Source organism: Tupaia chinensis, unplaced genomic scaffold (assembly GCF_000334495.1).
Source record: "Tupaia chinensis unplaced genomic scaffold, TupChi_1.0 Scaffold000276_2, whole genome shotgun sequence".
NCBI classification, from domain to species: domain Eukaryota; kingdom Metazoa; phylum Chordata; class Mammalia; order Scandentia; family Tupaiidae; genus Tupaia; species Tupaia belangeri.
The window spans coordinates 1935217-1954788 of record NW_006159759.1 but is presented as its reverse complement, the minus strand read 5'-3'; the positions used below and the strand labels follow the sequence as shown (position 1 = coordinate 1954788).

The window sequence follows — 19572 nt, the reverse complement described above, 5'->3', positions numbered from 1 at the left end:
TGTGACAACAAGCCCCTGTCTTTAAAAAAAAAAAAAAAAAGAAAACAAAATGTTGGTCCATAGTATAGCAGTTGTCTTGTGTATAAAACTCTGGATCCCACATGGCTGTTCATGGTTCATATCTTAACCCTGTCAGCTTGACTGGGTGCATATTTGCTATAGAGCACACATGCTAGCCAAAGAAAGAAAGTGAGAAAGCAACCCCCAGATGAGAGAGCTATGCTGCAGTCTCTTCTTCGTTATTCTCCTCTCAGGACTTTGGGCATACATGCACACATGCCTGGTGTATTTTACAAACTATTGGTCTAGGACTCAAACTGCACAGTTAGTCATGTGGGATCCAACCACCACACATTGGCTGGCCCTCTCTCTTCATTACACATGTGTGTTTGTATATTCTCTCTGACAAGATAAAGAATTTTTTTTTTACTAACATATACATATAAACAGTATCTTTCTTCCCTTTCTCTGAAATATATTTTCTTTTTCCCATCAGTTTTTTGGCTGTACTTTGTAATATCAAGAGTAATCTTTTTTTCTCCAACCAGTTTTTTTAACTAGGACAATATCAAGAGTACTCTCTCTTTATTTAATAAAGAAGTTTCTATCATAGGGTGCACATACTCACTTGAGACAGAGACAGAGAGAGGGAAAGTAAGAAATCACCTGCCAGGCGACATGGCCACACCATAATCCATTCTCTTCCTAGGATCATGGGAACACACACACACACACACACACACCTGGCATGACTTTCAAGTCTCCAAGTCTGGGACTTGAACTACATTTGGCCATGTGGGAGTCCAGCAGTGTAACCACTATGCTGTCTGCTGGCCCCAAGAGTAATCTTTTTACTAAGGAATGAAATGCAGTTCTAGTTTCAGTGATGGAATGTGTCAAGAAATCAGACACCATTGCCACTGGCCCTCTAGGTGCAGTAAAACCATGAAGCATCACCCTTATGCTGCCCCAGCATATAGTGGAATGAGCTGAGAATTATTGGGGTGCTTTACCTGCAGCTCACTGCTGCCATCTAGAACGTCATAAGGAGTCCCGTGTCATGCTGTGTCTCCTTTAGTCTCTCATTCTTCCCCAGCTGTACTTTGAGATGTGGCAGTAGACAACTTTTTTGAAACATCCCATTCTGATTCTTCTCCTAGCAAGCCTTCATCTTGCTAAAACTGCTTTCCAAATTCAACCTGATCGCCTGCTGTCCTTGTTCTTTTTATTTCTCCTTCCAGGCTTAACTGCAGCACTTGTTTGACAGGTTAGAATGTAACTAAGTTTCCACAGTGTCAAAAGAAATAGGAGTGTTATTTTGACATCAGATTCCTTTTTTCCACCACATTCCGGTTCTCATTGAGGGCATAGAATTTATCTGATTGAAGATACCTAGCTTGAGGAAGTTTTATTTTGCATGATCATTATATAACAGTTCATTATAACCTGGACCTTCTGTTAATAATACATATTAAAATAGTGCTATTCAGTATATAATTGTGTGCATATGGCAAAAGTCAAATGGAAGGCAATCTATTAAGAAAACAAATATTCTTTTTTTCTCTAAGAATTATTTATTTAATTTTATTTATCACTATTATTATTTTTAAATTTGCTACAGGGCACACATGCTGACCATAGAGAAACAGAGGGATAGAGAGAACATGAGAAAGCAAGCCACTAGGTCCTGGACTAGAACCATGGTCAGCCATATGGGAATCCAGTACCTTAAACACCATACCACCAGCTGGCCCCTATTTCTTTCTTTCTTTTTTTTTTTTTTTAAAGAATTATCTATTTCACTTTATTTATTATAATTATTATATTTTAATTTGCCTTGGGCATGTGCACTCACCAGAAAGAGAAAGAGAAAATGAGGGAAAGCAGGCCCCCAGGTCCGGATCTCAAACCAGTCAGCCATGTAGAAGTCCACCTTAACCACCTCGCCACCTGCTGGCCACAAAATAGATTCAGTTTTAAATTTCTTGGACACATTTAATTTTAGATGTATTTAGTGCTGCTTATTTTAGTGTTATATTTAGATGTTATGATGGTCTTAAACGCTAGGCAATAAAGTGGTTATTGTGTGGATAGGGATGTCATCATGCAGAGAAAGACTCCTCCAGTCATCACGAGTCCCCCCATCATCTTCCATGCCCCTGGCTATAGCCAAGTGGCTTTTAAAAAATTTTCTGCCTCAAAATCAAAGGTGGTTTTGAGAGTCCACAAAGAACTACACGTTATTTGTGAGTAGAAGAGGTCCCCTTAGACACCACCCTGTTTAAGCCGTCTCTAGGAAATGATAACTGATCCTAATTTTCAAGTCCTCTAGAGGATACATTTTAATTTTCCCTGACTATTTACTCAACATTTTGTACTTTCCTTTCTGATGGCCCTCAATCTCTTAGGCTGCGATATGAAAGAATATTCATTCTGGTTCTGAATTTAGTTGGAGGCTGGGATAGTTGATAACATGGTGATATCCTCCTCCCTACCTCACTCCATAAGCACACAAACATACACACAATTATTTTCAGGAGTTACAGCTCCTAACATCCTATCACAACGTAACGAATTGTGTTAGTGCAACTTCTGGGGACAAATAATGTAAACAAGAAAAAAAATGTGACTTGGTGGTTTTTTTTCTTCTGCTCCTCTAGGAACCAGATCTCTTTTAGGGTGGTACTGCCACGGATGGATTTCATTCTGTGACAGGGCGGCGTTGTGAGTTATCCCCAGAGCAGTTCTGGTCCTTTTGTCAGCACCAAGTTCATTGCCTTCTTCTCAAAGGAACCCCACTGTGCCCTCATATTCTCACAGCTGACTCCTTATTCATTTTGCTCACGGGAATGAGTAGCTGTCCATATGCAGGACTGAACTGAAGAGTCAGCTCGTGTTGACAGGTCTAAGGCCATCATTTGGGCCATTAGAGCAAACGTGGGCAAAAAGAAATGATATTTACTATGTGAATGAATCATTCCTAAGCATAAAATTAAAGGTTCAGCGATGTAGAGGACATGGGGAAAGACCTAAGATAATAATCTATTTCAAAAGATATGAGGCCAAATTAAAAGGCAGAGCGTTAAGGAGTTGATAAACATATGACACAGGGCTACTCTCTCTTATATACAACAAGTGTTACCAGTCAGTGTGAAAAAATCAGACATTTCAGTAGAGGGAGAAGTGAGCTAAGGCTATCAAAGAGAAAATATAAATAATAAATATTGTTAGCTTCAGTGTAATCATTGCTAAAGATGCTAACAAATATTTAGATATCATTTTTAATTTATTAAAAAATAATCTCTATTGTTGGGATGGGAAACTAGGCAAGATTTTTGCTTTTCTGGTGGGAGCATAATTAGATTTAGTCATTCTTGGGGTAAAATATTTCAACAAACCTTACGTGTACAGGGTGGGTAAGATAATTGCTTTTTGGTTGGAACTTTTCTCAAAAAAAAAAAAAATCAGAAATGAGTGTAAAAATAAATTTTGTAAATATGTAGACCCATGAGTTACTCACAGTGTAAGAACATGGTAACACATGAAATGTCACAAAAGAATGGATGAAATAAATATACATAGTTTATCAAAAATTGGAATGTTAAGGTGCTAAAATTCTTCTCTAGGAAATTTGAAGATATTGGGGCCAGCAGGTGGCATGGTGGTTAAGGGTGCTGGACTTTCGCATGGCCAATTACGGTTCAAGTCCTGGACCTGGTGACTTGCTTTCTCCATCTCCCTCTCCCCCTCTTCCCTCCTCTGGTCAAAATAAAATTAATTAATTAATTTAAAAATACAGTTAAATAATTCTTTTTTAAAAAAGAAAATTTAAAGGTATTTGGAAATATTCATTAGATTAAGTAGGGAAGAAAGCAAATGTTTAAAAAGAATTATTTAACTTTATTTATTTATTCACTTATTTTTTTAATTTGATGAGAGAGAGAAAGAAAGTGAGAAAGCAAGTCACCAGGTATGGGACTCGAACTGTTGTTTGCCATGAGAGAGTCTAGCAGCACAAACCACCACACCTGCTGGACCCAAAAAAGCACACTTTAAGTGAGAGTGTACAATATTATTTCAGGTTTGTTTAAAAGTAAGCTTGTATATGTGTATCTGTGTTACACATCAAAAAATTGACAGTGAGATTATAATTCTTTATTTTCTTTTTTAAAATAATTATTTACTTATTTAATTCCATTTGTTATTAATATTATTTTTCAATTTGACCAGAGAGAGACAGAAAAAGAAACGAAAATAAGGAAGCAAGCCTCCAGGTCCAGGACTTCAATACGCAGTTGGCTATGTGGGAATCCTGTGCCTCTATCCACCACACCACCTGCTGGCCCCGAGATTATATTTCTTTACTTTCACTGTTATAGCAATGAATAATCAATAAACTTACAGTAGTGAGAATTTATACTTTTTATAACTGTAAGAAACATTAAAAAGAGAAATGAATTATTTAGAAATCTGGATTTTTGGTTTTCTACATATCACTAAATTATTCTTTCAACAAATTTCTCTTGTCCTCAACTCCCAAATGAAGCAAATTCTTTAGGTTCTGTTCCTATACCTTTATTTTTGTATACATTTTATTTATTATGTTTTTATTTTTTCATATTTTGACCAGAGAGAGAAAGGGGAGAGGAGCAAGCCACCATATCTGGGACTGGAGCTGCAGTCAGCCATGTAGGAGTCCAGCACCTTAACCACCATGCCACCTGCCTGCCCTGTATATATCTATTCTTATCTTTCAGTTCATTTTCTTGAAATATCTCCTTTAACATTGTCTATAACATCTAAACAGATATCTCCCAGGTGATGATCTTGTTCTGCCTGGCCACTTTAGCACTGACCAAAATTACTTAGACTTTAAATAACCACATTTTTTTTTTTTTTTAAGAATTGTTTATTTCATTTTATTTTTTCATTCCTTTATTTTAATTTGACCAGGGAAAGACAGGCACACAGAGAGAAGGAAAGTGAAAAAGCAAGCCACCAGACCCAGGACTTGAACCACGGTTGGCCATGTGGGAATGTCCAGCACCTTAACCACCACACCATCTGCTGGCCTTAGATGACCACTTCTTAATGACATATATGGAATCTGCATGTCACTGTCTTTTCAAAATTGGGTCCTATTTCTCACTTCCATAGTTATCTGTTACTGCTGGTATTATGTCTTGTGTTGAATTTATCTTTGATTTTTCCCAAATTGCTCACACTTGTTGCTTGTCACCTTCTCTTTCCTGCCAGAATACTCCAGACACCTATACCAGTATCAAATACGAGATCTACCTACTTTCATATGTACCCAACCCTGCCATGTAATCCATGCGCACTGTCCTCATGTTAATCTTACAGTGCAGCTTGGATCTTGTCAACACCCTCAAGTTTTTGCCGTGTGTATAGAACAAAGTCTGTGCTCATTTCATCTTTTTTTTTTTTTTGTCTTAACTCTCATGCATCTGTTCCAAATGAATCCTCTAGTCACAAATGTTTTACTCTGTCTAAACATAACTTCCTGACTTTTCTCTCACTCAGACTCTTCTCGTGTCTTTTCATCTACTCTAAACTCCCCTGTTATTCAGACTTTAGCTCAAATTTTTTTTCCCTCTGGGAATTACTCAACAAATATCTGAGGTTTCCCCTATTTTGAATTGAGATGACTTACTGTAGTTAGAAAGGAATTTTAGGTAGCTGCAGAACCACATGGTTTTCTGATTACAATAATTTGGTTTCTCTCTTTACCCTCCCTTTGCTGTGTAAACAACATTTCACACCTGTTGTTCTGGCATGATTATTACCAGTGTTCCATTTCACTTTTGAAATGGTCTCAATTTGAATGATAAACCACGTATTACCCTGCATATCCGTTGCACAATACACGGCACCAGTTGTGGGTCGGTTTATAAGCAGATGTTTACTAGTGTACCACACACTATGAACTTGTGTAGTAAAGGGTTCAGCATGTAAATGAAGGCCTTTCTAAATCTTGTACTGACAAGGGATTAAGTTGTCATATTCCTTAGGTACCATACACTCTGTATGACCTTTCAAAGCAGCCTTGGTATATTAAATTCTAATCGTCTAGATTGGAGGTGATGAAAACATCTGTAATGGCAAATCACATGAGTCCTTAGTACTCCTTTCTATATATTTTGCTCACTTGGTTTTTGGGTTGGTAGGTGGGACAGGATTGTATGTAGGAAATGAGCTTCTGAAGAAAAGACTCAATGCTATTGTGTCTGGGGTCTCCAAGGCCAGGTTCAGTGATTGGCTGTGAGGACTCGCAGGGCTCACCACAGGGTCAAGTTCACGGCTGTCATTAATAACAAGGAAAGGGTATAAGGAGAAGTCAGCAGAGGGAAAGGTATAAGGAGCAAAGTCCCGGGTAAACAGTACAACTTTCCAAGCATCCTCTCCCAGTGAAGACATACGGGGCATGTTCAAGGCCCCCAGTGAGTGGTGATAGATGACAACAAGTGTGAAATGTTGCCTACCAAAGAAACTCACTAGAAACTCAGTGTTCAGGGTTTTCATTGGAGGCTCTGCTTGGCATGTACCCAAATTCTGGGGTTAGGTACAGTTAGCCACTGTGATCACATACAGTTATGAAATTTCTCTCAAAATTCACATTCTCAGGTGCCAGCCAGGGATTATCCTTGTGAGCAGATTTTTCCAAATCTAGCATTCAGGCCTGTTGTGCCAACTCTTTTCTGCAAGTCTTTTTTGACTAGAAATAGTCATTTTAGGCTCTAAAGGTGGGTGTCTTGACATTCTGTTGGGTCGTCGGGAAAATCATGATGTAGAAAAACAAAAAATACATTATGACTTTCCTGATGATCTAATAGTTTGTTCTTATGTACTAAGCAGCATAATTAATAGTATTATCTTCGTTTTTTTTAGAGGTTTTTGCTATAGGGCGCGTGCGCTTGCCAGACAGACAGAGACAGAGAGACAGAAAGCGAGAAATCACTCCCCAGGGGGGATGGCCACACCGCAGTCCCTTCTCCTCCATTCTCCTCTCGGGATCCTGGGCACACACGCACATGCACCCAGCGTGAGTTTAAGCCACCAGGTCTGGGACTCGAACCGCGGTCAACTACGTGGGAGTCCAGAGACATAGCCATTACGCCAACTGCTGGTCCTAATAGTATTATCTTTTAAAGTAAATGTTCAAATTAACATGTGGACTACGTTTCCTTAAAGCTGAAATATTCTTGCATCTCATATACACTTGGTGATATATTTAAGCTTGCTCTGGGGAGCCGGTTCTTGAATCTCTTTCCAACTCCTACCTCTAGTGATGTTGGGTTTGTGGTTTGAAGCTGGCCATTTTGGGAATATTTATACCACAGGAATTGGCATATCAGACTTTTTCCATAGAGAGTCAATTGTTGCACATTCACTACTACATCACCACCTATCCCCCATTACTAACTTAATTTGCTGTTCTATCTGGTATGGTTTCCTGAGTGATGGTAAGAAGAAAACAGATGATTCAAGTGAAATACTGATTTTTTTTTTCTTCTTGGTACCTATGGACAGTGTGTGGGAGCTTTGCTTTTTGGTACAAGTCTACTATTTACATATTCTTCACATGTTTGTTTAAAAACTCAGACTTTTCAGCTTTAAAACCCCTAGTGATGGCCCAGCTGTGGTAGTACAAGTGGAAGGACACCAGTGTGTGGTGACTGCAGCTATGTGGAGTACCCTGAGTTCAATTCCTGGTCTAACTTAAACAGGTCGAGTGCAGTGGTGAGAACCAAATTAACATGCTGGGGCAGGACGATCTTGACACAGGGAGACTCTGTTGAAATACCTCCTTCATTCTTTGTCTCTCTCATATTAAAGAAAAACCCTGCTGTGTTATTGGTAATATGGGTTATTTTTAATTCTATAAATAAATGCTTAAGTTTATGTAATTATTTTATGATGTCCAATCCAAGAAACCTAATTTTATCTTTCCATTTTAGCTTTTATTTATGAAGTTACCATTGTACATGGCTCCATGGCAATTCCATGTTTCCACGTGGTTGTTAATGAGTACTTAGTACTCTACCAAGCCCCTTCTTTTCATCTGTTTTTGGTGATCTCAGCTGGCAGTGGGAAGTATCAAACTGGGCCAGAAAAGTAATGCATGCCTCTCTACTGAACCAAAGTCACTCTTAAAGAGTACATCTGAGGGCGACATAGGCATATTAGAGGGAAGAGAAGCACAGCCTAGAAGAAAATGTAATTGTTTCGGTAACACTCTCCCACACTTTATCAATAGAACTTTATTCCAGTGAGAAAGAATACATGCCCGTAGCATTGAGGGAGCGTGACTCAACTGGTGACAGCCACTGAATTTCTTTTTAGCCCTGCTACCAGCATTATCAACCTAAAAGTTTACCTTAAGATGTGGCCCTCCTGCTTAATATTCTCAGATGCTTCTCTCTCCATTAAAACCCGTTTGTTATGCGGAACTCATGCCTCTTGTAGTGTGATGCCAACCTTACTTCTCCCTCCTCTCCTCCATGTACTGACTTGGTAGCCAAACTCTGTCAAACCCCGCCATGCCTCCTTTTTTAAATGAGAATAGCTCCTGACTTTTCTTGATCATTGGCTATATGGCAACTACTCACCTTAAGATTCAACTCAAACACCACCATTTTTTCCCTAGAGTTTAGCCTTTCCTTCTATGATCCCATAGATTTTAATATGCGTTTGTGTACCTCTTTCATAATTAAAAAAAAAATGTAACAACTGTTGTATGCTGAGTGTGTGTGTGTGTCTTTCTCTCAGTCCATACATGAGACCCTCTTATGGAAGAGGCTTGTAGTAAGTTTTATACTAAAACATTTTATACTAAAACATTTTGTAGGAGTCAACTTTTATTTATTTATTTATTTTTTGGAGAGGTTTTTTCTATAGGGCGTGTGTGCTCGCCAGACAGACAGAGACAGACAGAGAGACAGAAAGCGAGAAATCACCCCCAGGGGGGACGGCCATGCCGCAATCCCTTCTCCCCATTCTTCTCTCGGGATCTTGGGCACTCACGCACACGCACCCGGCATGAGTTTAAGCTACCAGGTCCGGGACTCGAACCGTGGTTGACTACGTGGGAGTCCAGCGACATAGCCATTATGCTAACTGCTGGTCCCTAGGAGTCAACTTTTAATAAAGATTTCAGGGAACAGTAGGAATTGACTCCTCCTCTGGACAGAACCATCAGTAATCACTCTCCATGTGATACTTTGCCTGTTTTTCCTGTTTTAGGCAGATACACAGATTGACCGTGAACATCAAAACTTCTATGAAGCATCATTAGAATATGTCTTTAAAATTCAAGAGGTTCAAGAAAAAAAGAAGTTTGAATTTGTTGAACCGGTAAGTTTTGGTGTCCGCATTAAAAATAGTAGACACAAAACAATATACGAAAAAGTTACAATAATTTTTTGTTGAAAATTATGATTCATAAAAGTAAAAGAGGAGTCAGGATGTGATGAATAGGTGGATCACAGGGACTTTTAGAGCAATGTAACCATTCTGTATGGTTCTATAATAGCTAGTGAATGTTTCTATGTACTGATATTTCTCAAAACCCATAGAATGTGCAGTGCACTTTAGCCTTTTTAAAAATTTCATTCCAAAGAAAGACTCAGCTGTAACGTTTTTCTATCATTTATTATGGTTTTATATAATGAGTAATGGTGATAATAAATATATAAATTAAAAAAAAAAGAATGTGCAGTGCAAAAAGTAAACCCTAATGTAAACTATGGATTTAGTGAATAATACTGTTCATCTACCATAACAAGTGTACCTCAAAAGTGCAAGATGTCAATAATAGAGAAAATATCATATGGGGAGTGCAGAGGAACCTGTGGGGACAAGGAACAGGTGGGCGTGAGGGTGTTATATGGGAGCTCAATGTGCTTACCCTTCAGTTTTGTGGTCAACCTAAAATTAATCTAAAAATATGAAGTTTATTAATTAAAGCATTAAAAGCAAAGGGAAAGGTTTACATTATTTATACACAAATACCCTTCACCAGGAAAGTGACCCATTTACCAAATCCTGTAGGTGAAAGAGAAAACTAAGACTCCTCTGCCTTTGGTCTATACCCCTTCTTTATAAGGCAAGATCTGCCTGACTTTCCTATGAAGTCATTTATTTTCCAAAGTCAGTATGAAAAGTGATGGAGTCCCTAATGTAAACTGCATTACAGAAAAAACCAGGTGGCTGGTCTTTATAAGCTTACTTCATTTTCTAGGCTTTTTTTTTTCCAAGTGATACCCTAATATATTAGAATATTACCTAAATAGGCATCATTATAAGGTGGCATCTATGATGAAGAAAGATAAACTCTAGAATCAAAGTCATCTCTGACAAGTGTTGCTCAGTTCCCTTAACACAGAGGCAGGGTTAATTGAATGCCTGAGTAACGAAGTATCTAAGCTATTCTTCTCTTCCCATGTCAGTCTTTAAAAAGCCCATTTAAAATAAAAAATAGAATGTCCTGTTCCATTTTAGTGGAGGTAAAAATAAAAGGATGTTTAAAAATGTACTCATATAGTGCATTTCTTCATGGAAACCCACCAGTGATGTCCTAAAGATAATGAGAAACTGAGACAGAGCAGAAGCTGGGGACAATGACCCGTCCCTATGTGACTTCCAGGACCTCTTCTGCACTCCTTCCTTCAACTGTAGCTGACTGACTAGATCATAAATTAGGCATTGGCAAGTTTGTAGACCGATCCAACAGCTAAGTGAAGGCCACAACTCAGGCTCAGGGATTTAACTTTTACTATGTATTTGAAATAACGGTCTTAAGTCCACATTTTGTTTGTAAAACATTTAAGTCCTTAAATCCCTTAGAATGAATTTAAGGGGGTCTGATTACATTTAATGTGCTTCAGGAGGCCTTCTGAAGCTTTCTAAATTTCATGGTCAGCCTCTATTCTGAGATGACCACACAACTCTGCTCCCTTTTTCCTTGTCTAAATGATGACCCAGAACCCTCCATGGTTCCCAAAGCTCATTTCTTGCTAGCCTTTCCTAGTGCCTGCCTCCTGGGATTTGGGGATTTCAGCTCTTCCTAACACCAAACTAGCCGAGAGATCCCACTTATTCTGACAGTTCTTCTGCATATTTCTAACTTCCATGTTCCCATTTTCTTCCAACACTGTGCTCAACTGCTGGGCTGTTACTTTGCACACCTGGAATGATCCTTCCACATCTGTATCCCTTGCTCCCTCACAGACAGTGAGATTGAGGTCACCTGTTTCCCTGCCTAAGTCTTTTTTATAGCCCGTCCTGTCTGGAAATAGTGAGCTAGACCATTCCGTAAGATGACATCAGATGTATAAAGAAAAGATTGTAAAGTTGTATGCTCACAGGTGGCAGAAGGAATGACAAAAATTTTTGAATTCCTGTGAAAATACATATTTAGAGGTAGATGCAATCCTTCAGTTGTAATGTGTGTTCTTCCTTTTCTCTACCTTCTTCCAACTGTGATGTGCTGATAAGTCTTCTGTAATGCATGCCTTTCATATGATACCACAATCAAAACTGATGTTAAATTTGTCTATCTTCCAAAGTATTTTCCTGGCTGCTGTGTTTTTCCTATTAGGATGTCTGGCCAAACCAAATAGTACTGTCAGTTTAGTCTCGTCCTCATTTCTAGCCTCATAGTCTCATCCATGAAGGTTTTACATAATTTCCATTGACTAATGAGATTAGGAATGGGACCAATGAAACATAAGCATGCATGTTGATCTTTATGCATTTACAAATTATTTTGGAGTAACACATAAAATTTACATTCTCAAAATCAAAGGTCCTAGGAACTATTAATATAAAAAAAAATGAGACTACTTGAGTATCTTTGCAGTTTTTATTCTGTAGTAATTCAATCTCATTTGCTTTACTGTTGCATATTATAGAAATCTAGCAGTCTATTATAGTTTTAGTCCAGATTAATTTAACAGATCACGACATAAACCAAATGCTCTAGGAAGTGGACCCATCTCCTACAGATTATAACACCTCAAGTAGAAAAATATGCGTACTCGTGGTGACTCACATTCAATAATCCTCTTTCTTTAGGATAATACCTTATGATATAAGTTTACATCATTTCAGTGAATATCAAGGTCCTCCTATTTGTCATAAAACTTCCATAGGATTTTCAAGTAGTCTTAGGAATTCAATTGTCTTGTATTGCATGCATACTTTGAAAAATCATATTTGCTAGAAGATGTACAATAATGGAATGAAAGAAAGATCATAAAAAATATTTTAAAAATAAGAGAAAAAAATTAAAAAGATGGTAGTTAAAAAAAAAAAAAGTAGCTGTCCTACTGATTACTACCTTTCAGCACGGCTCGTAAGACTAAACTCGTATAGTAGGTTGCTACTTTTCCCACTTCCTGCCTTCGACAAACTGATAAAGCTTAGACGAGTGGCTTATCTTTCTAGGTTCCGTTTTGTCATCTTAAAGTTGTGAAAGTAAATAGCTTGTTCAGACACTTGCTAAAGACCTCTCAGCATTCTACTGTCATGTTACTTTATGGTATCTTGGGAAAGAAAGAAATCTGTGTTTAGGAGGGGAAAAAAAATGAGATATTTATATATATATTTTTAAAAATATACCATACATTTTATTTTTAAAGTATACCTAAAAATTAGTTTTTTAAGTTCAGTTCTCCATAAAGTATACAATTTTAATGGCTATCTTATTTTCAGCTTATCGTATTTTATATTAAAATGATTATAGCCAAGTGATGATCTCTAGATCTGTATTGTCTATATGATCCAAACTTGCCACATGCCACCAGCAAGCCCTCGAAATTAGGCTACTCTATAAAAAGATGTGTTATAAGTGTTAAACACCAGATTGCAAAGTCTTAATGTGAAAAAAAGTAAGGTGTCTAATTAATACCTATTTTCTATTAATTTTAGGATGAAATGATATTTTTGGATATATTATATAACTAAACTATTTAAATAGATTTCACTTTTTTTTTTTAACTTTTTTTTTTCCATAGGGCACTGTGTGCTTGTTGGAGAAGAGAGGCAGAGATAGAGAGAAGTCATACCCGCCCCCGTCCTGGGGGGATGACTGTGCTGCAATCCCTTCTCCTCCATTCTCCTCTCAGGATTTTGGGTATGCACATAACTGGTGTGATTTTTAAGCCACTGGGTCCAATATTTGAACCACTGTCTTCCATGTGGGAGTCCAGCACCTTAACGACCACGTCACCTGTGACTCCCGATTTCACTTCTTTTTAATGTGGCCTTGCATTGCAGCTCACCTTACTTTGTATGAAACAGAGGTTGTCTTGTACTGCAGCCTTTCAGATTTGCCACCTATTAAATGTGCAAGTTCAGATCTACAATGGGGGAGAGAGATCAGAGGGAGAAACATCATCTCCCTATTTTTGATCATAAGATCCACCTACTCCACAGAGTTGCCTGGAGTTTTTGAGAATTTTGAGCAATTGGAAGAAAGCCCTTGGGGCCAGCAGGTGGCATGGTAGTTAAGGTGCTAGACTCTCACATAATGGACTGCAGTTCGAGTCCTGAACCTGGTGGTTTGAAAATCACTCCAAGGTTGTGTCTCTGCATGCCCAAGATACCAGGAGGAGAATAGAGGAGAAGGGCATGCTATGTGGCCATCCCCCTAAGGAGTGAGTTCTCACTTTCCCTCTCAGTGTCTCTCTCTCTCTCTCCTCCCTGATGAGTGCATGCATCCTATGGCAAAAAGCTTTAAAAAGAAAAAAAAAAAAGAAAGGAAGAGAAAGAAAAACAAAAAGAAAGCCCTTGAGAATAACTCTGAACCTGAACAGCTGAAATAACAGACTCATCCGAGTGTCCTGGGGTATCAGAAGTATTTTATGGTACATAAAGATTTGTGTCGCAGAAAGCTAAAAGGATATTTTTATAATGTAACTCTTTTATGGTTGGTTCAGCTGCAATTCGTGTACATTTTGATTATGCTCCCTTGAGTTTACTTAATTGGAACTAATGTTTTCTGAGCAACTATTCTGTGCTATGTGGTTTCCCTGTATTGTCCCACATAAATTCCATAGCAACAGTATTATTGGGTAGTTATTAGATGAGGAAGCTAAGTTATAGAAAGATAGTTAGCTGCCTGAAGCCACAGACCTACTGTGGCAGATTGGGACCCAGAACCCAAATCTGAAGTCATTCATGTTTACATTCACTGCATTATTTACAGTGGCTGCTTAACTACAAAAATTAGTCCTGAAATTTGTTCTGATCAAATGAAATGGATGAGCCTGAAAAACTGTATTTCATAGCTATTTTAATTCCTTAAAATTAAAAGAAGAAAATAAGAATTTGGCCTTTGGTAAGAGAGAGAAAAGTACAATAACTAAATAAGTGGGAGTAAGACGGCATTTAACTCTGCATCTAACAGCTGTGCAAATCTGGCCCCCTTTTTCATACCCTGTCTCAAGCTTTCGTTATTTCAGGATAAAATAACATACAGTGCCCAGGATCATGGTGAGGTTCAACCAATGCAGATAATGCCCAGGACAAGTACCTGGTGCATCACTGGCATCCGTAAGGTGTCAGCTAGTGTAGACTGTGTCATTTTTATTATGGATTACAGGATATGAAAACAATTTTCATTAACTGTGACTTTAAAGCCTAAGATAGCTTTTAAAAAAAAAAAACACAATTTTAATTTTTGCATCTAAGTTTACATCTAGAATGTTTTCCAAGAGAATTTTTATATTTTATATTTTTATATTATATTTTTATATCATTCTTCTTAGGCTTCTTTTTAGACCCTCTCTATTATGTTTACTATTAATAGGGAAAATGAAAATATGACTTTATACAAAGAGTCTCCTAAAAGTTCATGAAGCCCCTGGGACCAGCAGTTGGCGTAATGGCTATGTCGCTGGACTCCCATGTAGTTGACCATGGTTCAAGTCCCAGACCCAGTGACTTATACTTACACCAGGCACTTGTGTATGAGTACCCAAGATCCCAAGAGGAGAATGGAGAAGGGATTGTGTCATGGCCATCCCCCCTGGAGGGAGGTGGTGATTTCTTGTTTTCTGTCTCTTTCTGGCAAGCGCACACGCCCTATAGCAAAAACCTCTCCCAAAAAAAAGAAAAAGAAAAAAAAGAGTTCACAAGGCCCAGCCAGGTAGCACAGTTGGGAGCAGCAACATGGCTGATCACAGGTTCAGATCTCCTAGTTGGCTTGGAAACATGCAAGCTCTGTGTGCTCTTGCACGCTGGAGGGCTGGGGAAAGGGGGGGTCACAAAATGATGAGCGCCTGCCACGGGTCTCTCTTTTCCTCCCTCCTTCCCTCTCTCTATCTCTCCATTCTTTCCTTCCTTCCCTTCTCTCTCCACACCCTCCTCTTCTTTCTCACTTTCCTTCTACCCTTTTCTTCCTTTTTCTTTCATACAAACACAATATCATGAGTGAAATAAATTTTAAAATTTATTGGCTATGTATATTATGGACACACTATACATGGACTACAGTAATTTTTTACACCAAAATTAACTTGTTCTTTAATTCAATTTTTCCACACTTTTTGAGGTCTCTGCATATTTTAGCTTATTATGTCATGAAGTATACTATAAAATATTTTTAACAGTCTTTAAAAAGTTTGAATAATTTTAGTGATTTGCTAAGGTTAAAAAAAATTCATCAACTATTATATAGAGCTCCCCAAGTCTTGAATATTAAACCATTTTATGTTCTTTTTCTGTATGATCGGTTAGCTTTAATTTAAAAGAATACTTCAGAGTAAATCAAAGTGAACAAATAAGACATTTGTCATTTTTGTCAAAACTCAATAGGACTTAAATTTCTGTCTCGTTTAAAGCCTAAGTGTCATTCTATAAAAATGAAATGACATAATTCTCTTCAGGTCATATATATTAAGTAAAAATAAAATTTGTAAATGTCCTTGTTCTAGGTATGGCTCTTGAAAATCTGAAATTTGTGAGGCCCCCAGGTGGCATGGTGGTTAAGGTGCTGGACTCCCATATGGGCGACTACAGTTCGTGTCCTGGACCTCCTGGTGACCTTCTCACTTCTCTCTGGCTCTGTCTCTTTGGCCAAATTAAATAAATAAATTAATTAATAACAAATAAAATTAAATAAATAATTTTTTAAAAAGAAAATCTGAGATTTGTAACTGTAGTTAGTGAATAGGTTTGTAAAAGTTGAGAAAAATGCATTCTCTTTGCCTGATTCATCCCCTTGAACTTATTTTAGAAATCAGTTCTGTAGCTTCTACTGGACTTTGTCACCTTGCTGGCTGCATTGCCATCTTCATTTCCACTGAGCTTTGAAAATCAGCTGACTATTCTTTATTGCTGCCTTCACCACCAAAATTTACATCTGAATTCCATCTTGAATGCTTAGAAATCCATCTTTTCAGGAACTGCAATGATTTTTTTTTCCCCTGCTGAGGCAATGTATATTGCCATCATTTTGTTTTATTAATCAAATACTGGACATATCTGTCCATTTATGTGTTCTTCCATTCTTCTTAATTTTTTAGAGGTTTTTGCCTTAGGGCATATGCACTCACAGGAGTAAAAGACAGTAAGAGAGAAAGTGAGACATCACCCACCCCCGGGGGAGGGGGGGGAAGGGTGGCCATGCTGCAGTCCTGCTCCTCTGCCCTCCTCCAGGATCTTGGGCACGCTCACACAGGCACCTGGTGTGATTTTAAAGCCACCAGGTCCAGGACTCAGACTGTGGTCAACTGTATGGGAGTCCAGCAATAAAATGACTCCGCCATCTGCTGGCCCCTCTATCCTTCTTTTATCCTAGCATAAAAGTTGTCTCACAGGGCCAAAGTTAAGTGTCCCCTTTAAATCCTTGAATGATTTGTTTTGTTTTGTTTTGTTTTTGCCAGAGTGCCAGAGAGACGGAGAGAAGGGGAGGGAGAAAACACTTCTCAGCGGGGCGTGGTCACACCACAATCCCTTGTGTGCTGTTTCTCATCCTGTCAGAATTTGTGTCCTGCACATATAGGCACCCAGGGTGTTTTTCAAGCCACCAGGGCTGGGATTCCAACCTTGCAGTTCACGATGTGATCTAGTGATCTAGCTCCCTTAACCACTAGGCCACAGAACTGGCCCCTTCGCTCTCTTTAATCTTCAACTTTCTCATTGTGCAGTTGATTAGATTTTTGGACGCTTTGCTGTCTGTTCAGTGAACTCCTCTGAACATCCATACGTTAGATTGAAAGAACTCTGTGGTTATTTTGCAGCTGTCCTCTGTTTATCTCTAAGTTTTCTCCAGATAAGAAATTGGAAAGATTATAGTTTGAGCTCACAGGTCTGACACTTTGAGAGTGTGAAAAATGAAGCTTTGGCTGCGCCTAACTTTTCTAGTCTTCTTAGAGGTTGGGGTGGCCAAATATAGAGAGTAGAACTGTCCGCACCTCATGAGATTATGATTTTTTTTAGTACATTGTGGTATTCTATGTATGGGAAGTATGATTTAAATTTTTTTTATTGAGACGTAATTCACATACTACAGATGGATTCATTTAAGTATACAGTTAAATGACTTTTAATTTATTCACTGACAGGTACGCCAGTCACCACATCAAATTCTGAGACATTTTCAATGCTTCAGACATAAACTTTGTACCCTTTAATTATCACCGCCCTTATCCCCTGTAACCTCCAACCCTAAACAATCATTAATCTACCTTCTATTTTTATAGACTTGCCTTTTCCGGACATTTTATATAAATGGAATTATATATTACATGCTATTTTACTTTTACTTAGCATTTTTTTATTCATGTTAAAGCATGAATCAGTATTTCATTACTCTTTATTGCCTAATATTTCATTTTATGTATAGACCACACTTTGTTTACCCATTTTTCAGTTAATGTATACCTTTGGTGATTATAAATAATGCTGCATTATTACATTAATTATTACATTAATGTACAAGTTTTTATGTAGATATATTTTCATATCTTAAAGTGGAATTACTGAATCATGTTAACCGCTGCTTCTAAATTTGCCCATTTGCTCTAAATGGGCAGATACGCTGTGCTTCTCTGGCTAGACTGGATATCTCCACCATTTTGGAAGTTTGAATAGAACACAGAAAGTTTCTTCTTGTAGTAATTGATTATTGGCAGGCAGAAAAGAGGGCAAGCATGTAAGAACGAATCTCATCATTATGACAGCATTTACTCTTAACAAAGGGCATGTAAATAAGACCTCAAAAGGGAAGGGCCACAGAAGCAGAAAATAGAAAACTAGGAATATATAAAATTTAAAAGCTTACGTACAACAAAGGAAACTGAGTGAAGAGAGGCCTCTAGAATGGGAGGAAATATTTGCAAGTTATATATCTGACAAGGGAGTCATAACCAGAATGTACAATGGACTCGAACAGTTCAGGGGAAAAAGTCATTTCAAAAATGGGCAAATAACTTGAATAGACAATTCTCAAAATAAGGCATACAATTAGGCAAGAAACATATTTTTAAAATGCTCAGCATCTCTAATCGGAGAAATACAGATCAAACCAATGTCACCCTAGTCACAATGGTTGTCATCAAAAAGACATAAAAATACCAAATGCTGGCAAGGATATGGAGAAAGAGGGACTTTTTATACTGTGGATGGGACTATAAATTGGTACAGTCATTATGGGAACACAGTATAAAGTTTTCTTTAAAAAAACCCAAAAACCTAAAAATAGAACTGTTTGACCCAGCAGTTGTACTAAGCACATGTCCAGAGGAAAGGAGATTGTTCTGTCAGAGACATTGACATCCAGTGTTTATCATGGCAGCCGTACTTTTCACAGTAGCCAAGATACAGAGTCAACCTAAGTATCCATCAGCAGATGAATACATAGAGTAAATGTGGGGGGTGTGTGTATGTAATGGAATACTACTTAACCATTAAAAACTGTGAAATCCTGTCACTTGAGATAATATAGAGGAACCAGGAGGATAGTATGTTAAACAAAATGACCCAGGCACAGACACAGGAAAGCTGCATATGCTCAGTCAGATATGGAAACTGAAAAGCTGTCGTCATAGAGCTAGTGAAGAATAGGTGGAGGTGTATTCTCTTCACAGAGATTGTGAAGAATAGATACAAAATTATGACACCGTTTGTTTACCAGGCCAGCCGTACTTTTCACAGTAGCCAAGATACAGAGTCAACCTAAGTATCCATCAGCAGATGAATACATAGAGTAAATGTGGGGGGTGTGTGTATGTAATGGAATACTACTTAACCATTAAAAACTGTGAAATCCTGTCACTTGAGATAATATAGAGGAACCAGGAGGATAGTATGTTAAACAAAATGACCCAGGCACAGACACAGGAAAGCTGCATATGCTCAGTCAGATATGGAAACTGAAAAGCTGTCGTCATAGAGCTAGTGAAGAATAGGTGGAGGTGTATTCTCTTCACAGAGATTGTGAAGAATAGATACAAAATTATGATTATGTAAGAGGAATAACCTTAAGTATTACTTTAGTTGTCATGCAACCAACAGGAAGTATCCAAGTCTAGGTAATTTATAAAA

At 37.9% G+C, this 19572-nt stretch overlaps 1 protein-coding gene across 1 annotated transcript in view; it reads left to right on the top strand.

Moving 5' to 3' along the window:
- Positions 1–19572, top strand: part of ARHGAP42 (Rho GTPase activating protein 42) — a gene marked incomplete at its 5' end in the record, with an annotated part of 308666 nt that overhangs the window by 213021 nt on the left and 76073 nt on the right. Inside the window, 1 exon segment of the mRNA XM_006150099.3 lies at positions 9265–9375. Coding sequence (XP_006150161.1) covers positions 9265–9375 — 111 coding nt within the window.